The sequence below is a fragment of the Manacus vitellinus genome, unplaced genomic scaffold, assembly GCF_001715985.3.
Source record: "Manacus vitellinus isolate BGI_N305 unplaced genomic scaffold, ASM171598v3 scaffold_2_pilon, whole genome shotgun sequence".
NCBI lineage: Eukaryota > Metazoa > Chordata > Aves > Passeriformes > Pipridae > Manacus > Manacus vitellinus.
The window spans coordinates 19,569,186-19,582,935 of NW_021940208.1; the positions used below are offsets into that span (position 1 = coordinate 19,569,186).

General features: G+C 34.0%; 1 protein-coding gene across 3 annotated transcripts in view; it reads left to right on the plus strand.

The window, feature by feature from the left end:
- The window catches only part of NBEA (neurobeachin), a 472,840-nt gene that overhangs the window by 271,399 nt on the left and 187,691 nt on the right, over positions 1 to 13,750 (plus strand). For all 3 annotated transcript variants that reach the window (XM_029960860.1, XM_018071249.2, XM_018071252.2), the window contains one exon: positions 12,041 to 12,165. In XM_029960860.1, coding sequence (XP_029816720.1) covers positions 12,041 to 12,165 — 125 coding nt within the window. The remainder of the gene's footprint in view (positions 1 to 12,040; positions 12,166 to 13,750) is intronic.

Here is a 13,750-nt window from a genome sequence, read left to right on the forward strand (position 1 = left end):
TAGCATTTTATGTAGACATGATGGTGCAGTGTCATTTTCCAAAGCTCTCCCTGAAGCTAAATAATGGAAGTATTACATATATTTTACAAGGGATATGACAAATTGAAGCAGAATGCTTATTTGCTTTTAACAGGAACACATTTTTTTACGTGCCGTTTTTTTCCCCCCAAAACCCCACAAGAAACTTTTGACAGAGTTACTGTTAAACTAGAAAGATCTGTTCATTTCTTTTCCATAATTCAGCTTTACTGCTCCATGGGAGGATATTGCTATTAGAACAATAGTAGATCCAATATATTTTGTACCTTAGTTTGTATGTGCAGTTTGGAACCACATCACTAACTGCAGAAATTACAGGACATCTACAGAAAGACAAGGATGCTTCAAATCAATGATTATATGAGTATGACTAAAGCATCTTAACTTGGATGGTTTGGAAAGACTTACGGAAGGTCTTATTCTATAAATATCCATAGACAAAACAATAGGAAAGAATAGAGGAAATAGAGGAAAGAACTAACTATTTCATCTTCTGCTGATAGGACAAGGAGCCTTATGCTAGTTCAGTTAAACATTAGGAAAAAAATAACAGCTCTTGAGCAACACAGAGTACAGGCCTGATGTGTGTATTCACTGACTTAGTCACATGTTGCCTTGGTTGCTTAAGTAAAGTCTATATACTAGACAAAAGCTACTCTAGGACTTAGAGTTATTTATTTAATTAAAAGTCCTGTAAGTCATGAGATGAAAATAAACTCTACATTCATTTTCTATATAAAAGATTAATAATCTTTCCGAGTGATTTAGCAGCTCTTCCCACTGGTGTCAGTTTGTGCTACAGACAAGGGAAAAACCAGCTGTGTTTCCTGACTATCACACAGAATTGCCTAACAGATTAAGTAGCTAATAGGAAGTAAAACATTAAAAAGTATATCCAGAATAATGGATTGTCAAATACTTTGCATGCAAAAATTCTTTAAAGCATATAATTCTTGTTTTCTTGATTTTTGAAACCCACAAAAATAGAGATTTTATTTCAAGGTAGAAAACAAGGAAGTTGTACCTTGGTGTCACCTTTTTTTTTTTTTTTTGGTCATGTCTGCTTCTTCTCCTGTGAGATTTTCAGAGCCCAAAATAAATCATTAGGTCATGCTGATATATTTTTGGATGTTTTATAGAAGACTGTTTCCATACTTCTGAAGAACCTCTTGACTGTCAGAAATAAAGTATATATAGAAAAGTTTTGATTTACTTGCCAAGCTAGCTTTTTAGCTCTCACAAAAATTCCCAGGAACAAAAAAGATCAAAGTTAAGATTACTTCAGTACTTATTTGATAGTATTGTAAACATGGTCTCTATTAAAAATTGTATAGCATTCATGGCCATGCCACTTGGCAAGTGTTTATTTCATCAATACAAGTTGCATTTGGGGATAGGAATAACTATTTATACTCTAGGCAAGACATATCCACTAACTGGGCCAGCATGTCTTTGTTTCAGTTCTTAAGAACAATGTTAGGTTTAAAGCTAAATGTGTGCTTTCTCTTAATTTATGCTGTACTTTTGGATGGTACTAATGAGAAAGAGAAATCTGTCCCAAAAAAACTTTCAGGATGCATAAAACTTGAAACTTCTCTAAATTTTGAATTCAGATACTTCCAATTACCAAACCTGAAATGGCATTTTGCAAAAATAATCATTCTGTTTAAATAGGGTATTATTAGACTTGCATTTTAATAAACAGCTCTGCATGATGTCAATTAAACAACTGTCTACGTAAAACTTTATTATTTATTTGTTAGATTTTGATTACTGTTGCTAGGCCTGAAGGAAGCTAATTATTTCATCTCAATGCCAGGTTTATAAGTTAGCTGTCTTTAAACAGTTGCAGCTTGAATAATTTATCAAGGTTTGAAACAGTAATTCATTATGGATTTTTAAGAAATAGAATATATATAAATATAAAGCTGTGTGTCTTAGTTTTAGAATAACACTTTAAAATATTTAACGAAAACATTTTCTCTTTCTTCTAATTAAAGATTTTGAGAGACTAAGTTTCTATTCCTGGATGCCACAGCCTTTGAACCATGACTTACAAACAGGAGTAACTGATGAGACAAGTCCTAGCTGTCTACCTCAACCGTGCTGTTTCTGTTAAAAGCAGAGCTCTAGATTTTTTTTTTTAAATCATTGCTGGTTTGTCTTGAAACTGGACTGTAGTTTGTATGCTCAGTAACTTCTTCAGGAGTTCTTTCACAAGAAATTCAGACACCTTAATCTGTGCGTCTGGAATGGAGCAGACACTTGGGACAGCATCCTCATCAGCAGTCACATATGTTATCCCTACTTAAAAGTCTGAGCCTTTATTGTTTGACCTTTAAGTAAGCTAACGAGGCAGCAAAGTTTTCAAGAGCTTCAACATGCTCTTTTACTTTGGATGCCTACTTTGAAATCTGGAAACTGTTTTTTCAGTTGCCCAGGCAAACCAACCCAAACTGAACCAAATTTTAGCTACTGTTTAACTCTTCTAGAGTTGCAGACAAGTCATAAAAGCTCAGATGTTTTTTTAGAAGCTAGGACCCTGCTGTCCCTATACATATTTTTAATATGATAGATAAGATCTTGAAATACAAAGTAAATTGTTTTTCTTGTAAAACGTCCCTCCTTCATCAGACCATTTTCAAAATCTCAGAACTTCTGCATTGTGCTGATGTAGACTGTATGGGGGTGACATTAAAAACAAGGGAGGGATCCCAACCTCTGGCTTTGTTTTTTGGAGTTTCTTAATGCAGTGGTATTATTGTCATTCAGAATTCAATGGGAAAATGGATTGTTATATTTTGGGGTTTTTGGTGGTTTTTTTAATTTCTCTTCAGAAAAGGTAGAAAGAACTACCTAAAGAATCTAGCTGTGTTCATTCCACTCAGGAATATCCTATCATCTACTTAAGTAGAGTAGTTGGTACTCATGCAGGAGGCAAAGGAAGAGGGGTCTCTGTGAGATTTGAATTAAATTGTTCTTTCAGTCTTCCCTTTTCGGTATTATAGCTGAACCAAGCAAATAATACTGCAAGACCCCATACAGGCAAGTGTTGTTTTTCGGGGAGTTGAGATTGGGGGTGTTGTTTTGGGGTGAGTTGAGATTGGAGGGGGGGCGTGTTAATTAATTTCTCTGCAGGAAATGAGTCAGACAACAAAATGCTATACTAGAGGCAAAACATAACTACAAGAAAGAGTTCTCTTCCTTTCCAGTGGTAATAACGCCAGTTTATTTTGTTTTTCTGCAACCATTGTTCACCTTGCCCTGGCAGAATTGAGTCTATGCTTACTCAAGGGTACTTTCATATTCATGGTTGAAAAGCTGAACAGAAGTAGTGATCTATATTATCAGATGAATCCTGTCTACAGTTGTTGCTGGAAGAATATTTATTTGAAGCTCAAGGAATGAACTATAATTGAATACTTGATTTAAACAACCAACCAAACAAACAAAACTTAATTCTGTAATTATTTTAGGTAGTATCATAAGGACTGTATTTATTAAAGTTAACTTTGTTCAAAAAACAGCATCCTTATGGCAAAATTAATAGTTGTCCTAAAACTTTTTCCATTTAAGTTATTAAATCAGCATTTCACTGTGTTAAAATTAAGATAAAGAAGTTATTTTCTGAGATGCTTATCTGATTTTTTATGGATTATAGCTGTAAAATCACAGAATACTTTCCAGACAATTTTGACAGAAAGTCATATTATTTCATGAGAACTTCTGGTTCTGTGTTCAGAAGACACACAATACTTTTTTTTTTTTTAATTTGACACATAGTGTGCTTAAGAAACAAAATAATATTGCTACCAGCAGGTTATATGCTTGTAAAAACAGTAGAAGAATTGAATGGAAATTTTGTTTTAAAACCCATTTAAATCAGAAAATATTATTTTGATCAAATCTTCTGGTAAAAAAATATGACGTTGTAAGTTCCCTATAAAAATGCTTAATTTTTTCTCTTTCATTTTTCTAAATTAATAAGTTCTCCAAATTTTTTATTTTCATGTTGTATTTTCTAACAGCAGGAGTGTGTATGCTAATGTCATGGTGCCTATTTCAGATGTGATAACAAACTCAGTACTCAAAATATAAAGTAAAAAGATTTTTTTTTTTTAAATTGGGTGATAATTTGCTAGATCAAGTTTTGTGTCAGTGAACCTGTGAGATATTTCTACATTTTGAATAAGAAAAACTGCACATTTAGCATAGAATACATTGTACTTAATTTTAACCATTTACAATTATGCTTCTAGTCTAAGCTATTCTATCTGTCTCTTTTTTGCAGTCATTTAAGAAAGGCAGAGGCAACCCCAATGCACTATTTATTCCATCTTGGAGTTTGTTATACTATGGCATCATGGCAGTACTTATGAAATCTTACTAAGTGCCCATTGTGCTGAGATAGCATGACATAAAAAAGTATTAAAAATAAAAATATTCTAAAGCACTCTTATGTTCTTTCAAGGTATTTTCCAAAAGTGAATTTTACCCAAATTTTCATTTATCTGAAACTATAAAATGGCTTTTTGGGCTTTGGGGGGTTTGTTTCTTCTTATTTTGGAGTGATGGTAACACATTCTGAAATAGAATAAAGGTTCCAAATCAGACATCTGAGTTAAGCCACAGCATATTGTTCCAACCACTTTCTCTTTTTTTTTTTTTTTTAAGACAGTATGTCTTAATTTTAACCTTAAAATTTACTTCATTTTAGTGTTTCTAGGAGTACAATTTATTATTCCTAGAATTTGGTGCAGTTTCATTCAGTTGTTACTGATATTTTGTTACGAAGCATATAGCTTTATGCATGGTTAGTCTTATTTCCCTAGAACTACTGCTTCTTGGTATAAGTTTACTACTATTTAATAATATATCAGCCATTCCAGATTTAACATCTCATTCTAAGCTTTATAATTAATCTAGGCAATCAGTAAATTGTTAGTCCTTGTTTGTTTGTATATTCGTTATCAGTTTGTTCCTTCAGACTCTATGTAATATACTAAAAGCCACAATCTCAGGAATTAACTGCCTTATAAGTTTGTGGTTTAAGTACTAGTATAGCTAAAAGAAACATCCTTATTGTCACAGCCTCCCTTTCACATCTACTGACATTATTCTCCTTTCTAACATCTCCTCTAACTGAAGATTAATACGAATGGAGGGATTTCTGTTTGCAGCTTTCTCTTTCTACTTTTTGTCTTTTGAGCTTCAGTGTCCTCAATTTTTTCACCAAAAATTAAGTCACAGAAGTTTCTGGAGCTGGAGAGTTTCATTAAGAATGTGTATTAACTATACCTTTTCCCAGTCCCTTAAGAAGAAAATAAAAGCTGTATAAAACACACTGTCTTTTCTGGCAAGGATGTTACCCTTTAAAACAGTTCTTAGAAAATTCCTCTCCATGAATTTGGTGGATGTCTAATCGATAGTCATCTTCTGATATTTTTTGCTCTCTTTTCATTTATAGCCAATTCTCTGTTCTCTCAGCTTTGTCCTTCATTATTAATGCAAGACCATTAGTAACATAATCATAGGAGAGAATCTGTGTCGGCAGTTTTCCTTCTGCTTTTCAAAGGTGACTCCGCTGCTCCTATTCTGATGATCTGTGGTAGTATTTGCTGTTACTTTGAGTTCCTCTGTGCTCTATTTCACCCTTATTTCGAAGTCCACATGGAAACCCTTCTCCTCCACCTGAACCTCGCAAAGCAACAACACACAAATACCAATCTCTGTAAAAGTTTGCAGGTTTATGAATTGCAGCCATCCTTCACAGGTGTAAACAATTCAAAACTTTTTATTTCCTCTTTTAAAAACTTTAGCTATCCCATAATCTCCTCAGGGAAACCTGTGGGTCAACTGGTATGTAATCTGCTGGTAACTTGTGCTGCATATATTATTAATTGTGTTGAAATGAACTATTTCCCCCTTTTTCTGTTCATAAAGTAATCACAGAACCCACAGATCAGCCCGAAACTTCACAGATTTCTAGAGTTCACTGCCTTAAACAAAACTAGCTCAAATTCACAAGTCTCAAAATATTATAGAATATCTAACAGGTATTCTTGATAACCCACTATTCCTCCATTTATCCATCCATGATTGACATGGATTTATTTCTCTTCCCACCCATTTCCACATTTGTTTCTCTTCCACTAGTTTCCATGGTCACTGGATTTCTTCTCACATTTCTATTTCTTTACTACTTCTCCATTTTTTCCTGCTCAGTGCTGCTTTTTCTTCGCCATTCAATAACTGCAAAAACCTTTTATGGTTTTCCATTTCCCAGATGATGAAAAATATTCCTAGAAGAAATCTTTTAATCTGTCCTGTTCCATTCCTGCTCCAGTGTAATTATTCCAATTAATATTATCTGTTGGTTGGCCCCTGTAACTTTTCTAATTCCTCACTGCCTAACTCTAGACTTTTCTATCAAATCCTTTTTTCATTTTTCGGGCTCTGACTTCATCTACATTTCTCCTCAAATTCCACCAGTCATTTCTGTCTAATGTATCTTCTCATTTTAATTTTTCACGTTTTGGCAGCTCTAAAAATGAGGTACAAAAATACCTCTCATCTCCCCTGAAAATTCTGAATTTTATTTGTTTGGTATTATTCTTATTTTTCAGTATTTCTAGTTTTTATTCTGGGATTCTCTAGCATACCCTTTGGAAAAAAAGAAAAATGTAGCTCTGTAATTTTTGTAACTTAAAAAATCTTTTAATGTGTGTGTGTGGAGTAACTACTGGAGTGACTATTACGTTCATTGATGTTTCTGATATTTGTTTCTATTGATGTACAACAAGGCTTTTCTTTTAGCCGTTATAATGTGGAATGTTATATTTGCATGCTTGTCTCATCATCTTGATAAAATCAGCAAATACTGTGTCTGATTCAAGCAGAGTCAGAAAAACCTTCACTCTAAAACAGTGACTGTATATTGCTATACTGCTTCTGAACAGTGTTGGCTCCTTTGTTGTTACAGAAGATTTTTGCTACTTGAATCTTCTGGCAAATAGGTTTATATATTGGCTTGTACTTTTTAACTGTTACAAATATTGGATAAGTAATAATTTGTATTTTTTGTGGTTCAAGTTTTCTTTTACTTACTTTTTTTTAATGTCACAGATTTTCTGGTCTTTATGTTATCTTAGGGAAATGCTGTATACTTTCCAAATATACTTTATTTTTCTCATTTCCAAAACACAGAATTTCACGCTGTGACAAGAATTATTTTTGCTTTTCAAAATATGTAACATAAAAAGCAACCAGGACTAATTCTTGAAATTATAGGTCATCAATTCCTTGCCTATTCTATGTGGTTTCCCAGTATTACAAAGACTATGGATTCTCTGAGATCCTTCCAGTTCTGTGACCCACCTCTTTTTCAAAACAACTTTTTCCCCTCCCCCCCATGCCTGCAGGCTTGTTCCTCTTCATTAACATACTCAAACTTAATCTCTTCCATCTGGCAGCCCGTCCTTTGGGCTGCAGTCTGAGGATCTTTTATAGACATTTGTGCTGCTACTCTGCACTGTTCATATTTGCCTCTAGTTGCTGTAGCTATAAGTGACATATAGCAAACTGCATTTGTACATGAACAGGGACTGGGTTTTACAGCCATGAAGCTGCTGTCACGGATGCTGACTGCCCACAGGGTGGACAAAGACCTGCTGTTTAGGAGAGCTAGTATTCATAAGTTAAAGAAACAAACCATTCCCATACACTTCACTGTAGCAATGGCCATAGGAGTTAGCAGAAAATCTTTTCAAAAGTTGTCTTTTAAATGTTCAAGCTATGGAGATGTTGTGAAAAGGTAGGAAGAACTTTGCTGACATTCCTCTTAGTTGTTTTGATGGCAGAGCTCTTCACAATTTCTCCTCCAAGAGGGTAGTTGAGCTATCTGAAACACTTTAGTCTATCTCGATAATCTTTGTCCCTAAATATATGGAAGAGTTGTTTGGTATTACTGTAAGATTATTGTGCAGAATTCTGGGCAGATCTGAGGTTTAGAACACTTGGGAGACTTCAAAGCTGTTTGCTCTAACTTGTCGAAGTCCACCTTGACTACCTAACACCGCTTTGCCTTTCCATCCTGTGCTGGCCTTTAACAAGAAAAATGTTGTTTGAAGGAGGAGAACATATACATCGAGCAACTGATGATGACAGTGGCAGTGAAACAGAATTTGTAACCCTCCAGTAACTGTAATAAAATAGACTTTGTTCCATTAAAACATGTACTTTCTTTGTATTAACTACATGAAATACTGCACATCTGAAATTTGGGATTAAATTGCTGCATGCACACTGTTCCAAATAAAATTTTTCATTGTTAGTAACCTTGTAATATAACTACTTTTATGCCAGTCCTCATTATGATGAGAAAGGTTTATATTGGATGATACTATGGTTTATAATGAAAATATCTGGACAGTTAAACTCATGATGTGGACTTCCTTGTGTTTTAGGGTGCATTTTAAATAACTGTTCAGTTGAAGGCATATAGATATATTTCTTTTTTCTTTTCTAAAGTCTGTAGAAATAGCTCATGAATGATGCTATAAACTTTTAGTTCTTAAAAAAAATTCATTATAGTGTGCTTAATATGCACTTCTTCATTCAAACAAGCCTGATTCAAAATGTCACTTAACTGGTATAAGATATGGAGCAATGAGAAATTACATATAATCTAGTTGGCTGTAGAAATAAGGATTATTAATAATATACATTATTAAGTAAAGTAAAGCTTATTGAAATATTGTACTTGTCACAGAAATAAATTACTAAAATTACTTGATTTAGTCAAGTCACTTCTAGGAAAAAAAGAATTGTAGCAGAAAGAGATATGGGTGATTTGCAGACGTGCTCTCTTCTATGACTGACTTGTGCCTAGTACATAATAAGAAATGTAGTTCTGCTGATTTACAGCCATCATTTAGAACTACCTAGAAGCTACCTAAAGTCCTGAAAAATCTTAAAGCCTAAATAATATCCAAAGGATTAGAATATAAGTATTTCTGAAGCGCTGTAGTTTATGGGCTAGACAATTTATCACTGATTCAGTCCATAGCACTGCGCTTTTAAGGCAGGCTAAATTCTTAGTTTTAGGCTGGAACTTGAGGCTACAGTCTTGTACTTGCTAGTATTTTTTATCTAATCCAGAGATGTAATAATATAACTTTTTAGGAAAATCGCACAAATTTTTCTGTCTATAATGCAGATGATGAAACTCAACCACTCAAAACTTCCTGTAAGTATAGCCATCAGTTTTTCAGGTGTCTGCTCTCTTTCTAAAACAATGTAGGAAAAGTATCTTGTCTTTTTATTAAAGATGTTGCTCAAAGAGTCAAAAATAAATCTTAGAGTAACTAGTTAAGATTCAGAGACCTTTTCTTTAGGGTTGAGATACCATCTTCTAGTATCTGGAAGTATGTAATAACATTGTAGGATAGACTTCTATAGAAAACTGTGGGAAGAAATTTCCATTCTGTTTTAAAAAGCCATATATATAATTTGTGATTAGGAATGTTTGTGTTCTGTTTTCTCAAAATTTTAATTTTGCACTATTATTATGCATTTCAAACTTCAAATAGAATTAATCCTCTGACAATTTCATTACTTCTATACTTAGTATTCCATTAAAATAATGGCTTTAAAATCTCATTTACTTTCAGCTGAGAATATACAGTATTCTTCATACTGATTGGTCAAAGTAATGGGTTATCAGATTAAACACAGAACAAATTAAAAATGTAGTTTTTTTAGTCTTTGAATATTTCTTAATTTCATAAAAATGTTTTCTTACATAGTTGTATCATTCTTATCAACCTAAGAGTCTTTTTTATTAGTACTGTCAAGACACATGCCATTTCAGAGAACTCGTGTTCAAAAGAGTTTCATTAGTATCTGTACTCCTGTTCCATTATGACTTACTCTTAAATGGAAATAAAAAGGGAAAGTTTCTTGCCTTTCAAAAAAATCACTATGATAAGAAGCCTTTAGTATTATCTTTGATATCATCAGTTTAAAATACAGACAGAGAGTGCACAAGGAGACTTTCAGCTTTGCCTTTTAAAGCATGGGGCAGTTGTCTGCCCATTTTTTTATTCATATGACATCAGAGCCAAGAGGATTTAACAGTCACAATAAAATTACTCAGTACTCAGCCTAGGAGGAGAAATGATGAACTCATACTTAAGACTAACACATCTGTGAGGAAAAAACTGTATTATAACACAAAACCAAAGTAAGCTATTTTACCTGTCAAAGATAATTGGTACTCAAGATGGCAAGATAGTTCTATAGGACACAGGCTAGGCCATTTATGCTGCATCTTCTCACCTGGGAGCTCAGAGGCACTGCTTCAGCTTTACATAAGGTGCTCTGAATTGCTCTCAGAGAGGAAGCAGCTCCCGCTGAACTCCTGAAGTTTCCTCCTCACTGCTTTTAAATAAGTAAAAGGCCTGTTCGGCAAGGCAGCAATGAAAGTAGGGCCTTCACACAAACTCAAGAAGCATATAGTGAAAATGCCCTTCAGAATGCAAAAGCCACCAACGTTGACTAAAAATTATGGTGTGCTGCATCTGAAAGTTTGTAAGTGGCTGGAAGTTAGGCTGCTAGATCCACTCCTCTTGGTGCTCTGCCCTCCAGAACTGATCCAGGTCTCATTAGTGGTAAAGTTGGACAATAACTCATGAAAGCATTAAAAAAAGTGGTTAACTGGACTGTAAAAAAAGAAAAGGTCTGTTCTACCTTAACATATTTCTTCCTTTCCTCTGGAAGTGGCTACCAGCACATAGCTTCTCAAAATTAAGGCTATACAGAAAACAGTGGCTGAAGTAATATCTAGAAAAATCCAGCAAAGATATAGCCCTTATTCATGAGCAAAAAACTTTTATCTTATCTTTTTTTTTTTAATTTGCCTTTTGACCATGTACCTCCAGAGTATTTCAATATTGCAGATAGATTGAAAATGACTGGTTCAAAGCAGTGGTTCCATAGTTACGGTCTGCAAGGTCATGATCTGCAGAATAATTTTAAGGATATAGTGTTTAATTATGAGTTTGATGATAAGGATGCATCCACAAACATTTTGGGTGATCCAAAACATGTTTAAAATGTTGGTTTAAAATACAGCTTTGCCGAAATATCTTATAAAAACATCCAGAAGGTTTGTGTTGATAAGATCAAGAAGTCGTCTTAAAGTGGAGCTGGTCATTTTGTTAGAACAAAAGTCAAATACCAGATGATTATACATGTGTATGTTTTGACTTTAATATAGATTAACAATGGTTTGTATCACTCTACAGGAGTTTAATATACTTCTTAATATAAAAGGCAATGTAACACAAAGATGGCCATGGTTCTTAATGGCTTGTATTAGCTGGAAGCTATAAAATCGTCCTAGTACTCTGTTAGAGCTGGAATAATAATTTACCAAGACAATTACCACATGGTGGAACTTTTTTTCTGCTCTAATTCAGTGTTATTAATAATGAATAAAATTGCAATTTTCTCAGGTTGCTAGGGGCAGTAGGGAATTATTTCAATGAATATTTCAGCACATTAGTTTAATCATAGTTCACAAAATTCAAGTGGGCAATATTTTATACTTCTAAGTTCAGTCTGCTAAGGGACCATAGTCATTAAATTGCAAACTGTTTGCACTGAGGTCCATTCTATGATTTACTAGCCTTGTTAAAAACACTGTAAAAGAAAGCAAGCTGTGCCATTAATACTTGTAATTTGATGCTGCATTTGTTAATGGGCTCAGTGTGATTAATGTTTTTAGCAGCGGGCAGAGCATTTTGAGACAGGCAGTACTGGGGCTTATAACATGTAAATGCATGTAAAGAAATGCTAGAATATTGTAAGTTTTAGTAATAAATGGTTTTAAAAGATTGTATACCCAAAATGGAAAAGCAGCAGTGAAATTATACTGTAATGTGTGTAAATACAGTTCAAGCCATGGTAGGTGCTGATGTGTGTGTTCTTTATTTTCTAGCCAACTGCATGACTTCTGGCGCTTGGATTACTGGGAAGATGATTTGCGCCGACGGAGGCGATTTGTTCGCAATGCTTTTGGGTCTACTCATGCTGATGCTCTCCTAAAAGCTGCCGTGGAATATGGTCAGTATTAGCTCATGCTTAAATATATAGCTCATGATGTTTTCTTGATGTCCATGAATCCCTGAGAATCATGTCCCTTCTTTTCTAGTGGCAGTACTGAGAATTCCTAGGACAACATATTCTTAGAAAAGCGATTCTTTCAATTCTTACGCTGTAATGAACCAGAAGGCTTGAGCTTGTGGGCTGTTAAATTCTCTAATCCCCAAGGGATTCACATAATACTTCTCTAGCGTTCCCAGACACTAATTTTGAGACACTGGTAAAAGCAACTAACTTGTCTCTCCAGAGTGACTGAACAAAACTTTTAGGTCATCAAACTAATGTGTCATAACAGTTCCACTGGAGACCTTTCATGAATGAGGAATTTAAAAATATCAGAATTTTTATCCTGGCATGCATAATTTCAGACAAAAGTATGTTTTTTCCTCCAAATCATGAAATGTGTAAGAACGAGTTTAAAATAATTATTTTTAAGAATAACTTGTGATTTGAGTAGTGAACTGACTACATAGAAGCTTCAGTCTAGGAACTGAAGAATTAGATGATGTTTGATTTTCATGGAGATGTAGGTGAAGTATAAAAGAGGAAGAAGGAACATGCTTACAAGTTCCCTTATATCATCTACAAGTTCATATGTTAGTGACTTCTGTACAGCAGACTGAGTCTGAATACTCAAAAAATCTAAAGCAAATTTATTTGTTATGTTTGAGCTGGCGAACCTCTCTAACATATCAAAGACAGAAGTTTTTTAAAGAATGTTAAGATGGTTTTCTGTATTTATTTTTTTTTAATCTGTAATGCTGAAAAGAAAATGCTATGATTTGTTAGCATTTAGGAGTAAAAAATGGAAGTAATCATTCACAAAGCAAGTTGAACCTTTCAGCTGATGTGTAGCCAAAGGCTAATGTTGCCGGAAGTTCTGAATATGATAGATATAAAGCTAATTCTGTGTGACCTACATATTTCACCAACTTTGCAGTTGTTGAAGCAAATAGTTGGGATTCAAACAAGCTTAGACATATGAATTAATATCTGTGTGTGCAGGTATACTAGCAAGTGTAACTTAATACTTATTTAAACACGAAGGCTATCATGTGCAGGACTTCAAGTCATAAACTGCTCACGAGTTGGGTTAAGGAAGCCATTTCCCCCAGCGGTATGTAGTATTTCATATTTGACAAAGGGTTATTTTCTCCACAATGTTCTAAAACATCAAAATAGAGATTTTATGAGAGGCAGGTACAAAACTGGGCTAATTTCTGTGCTGCTTTTGAAAGGCAAATAATCATCAAAAGCACAGACTTTATATAACACCTGTTAGTGCATTCAGCATACAGGAAGATTAAAGCTCAGGTGTGTACACAGGTGGTGCACATCAAACTTAGTGGTGAATAAAAATTACAATAGACTGAAGTTTGCAGAATTAAAATAAATAATTCTAGCTTTACTCGTATCTATTAAAATTAACATGGAATTTTAAACCAGCATGCATTAAAGTTATAATTCATGGTTTCTAGCTAGATGTACTTCCTTTTCAGAGGCTTAAGCTTTTGGATTTTAATAGTGAAACTTTTAGCTGACCTTT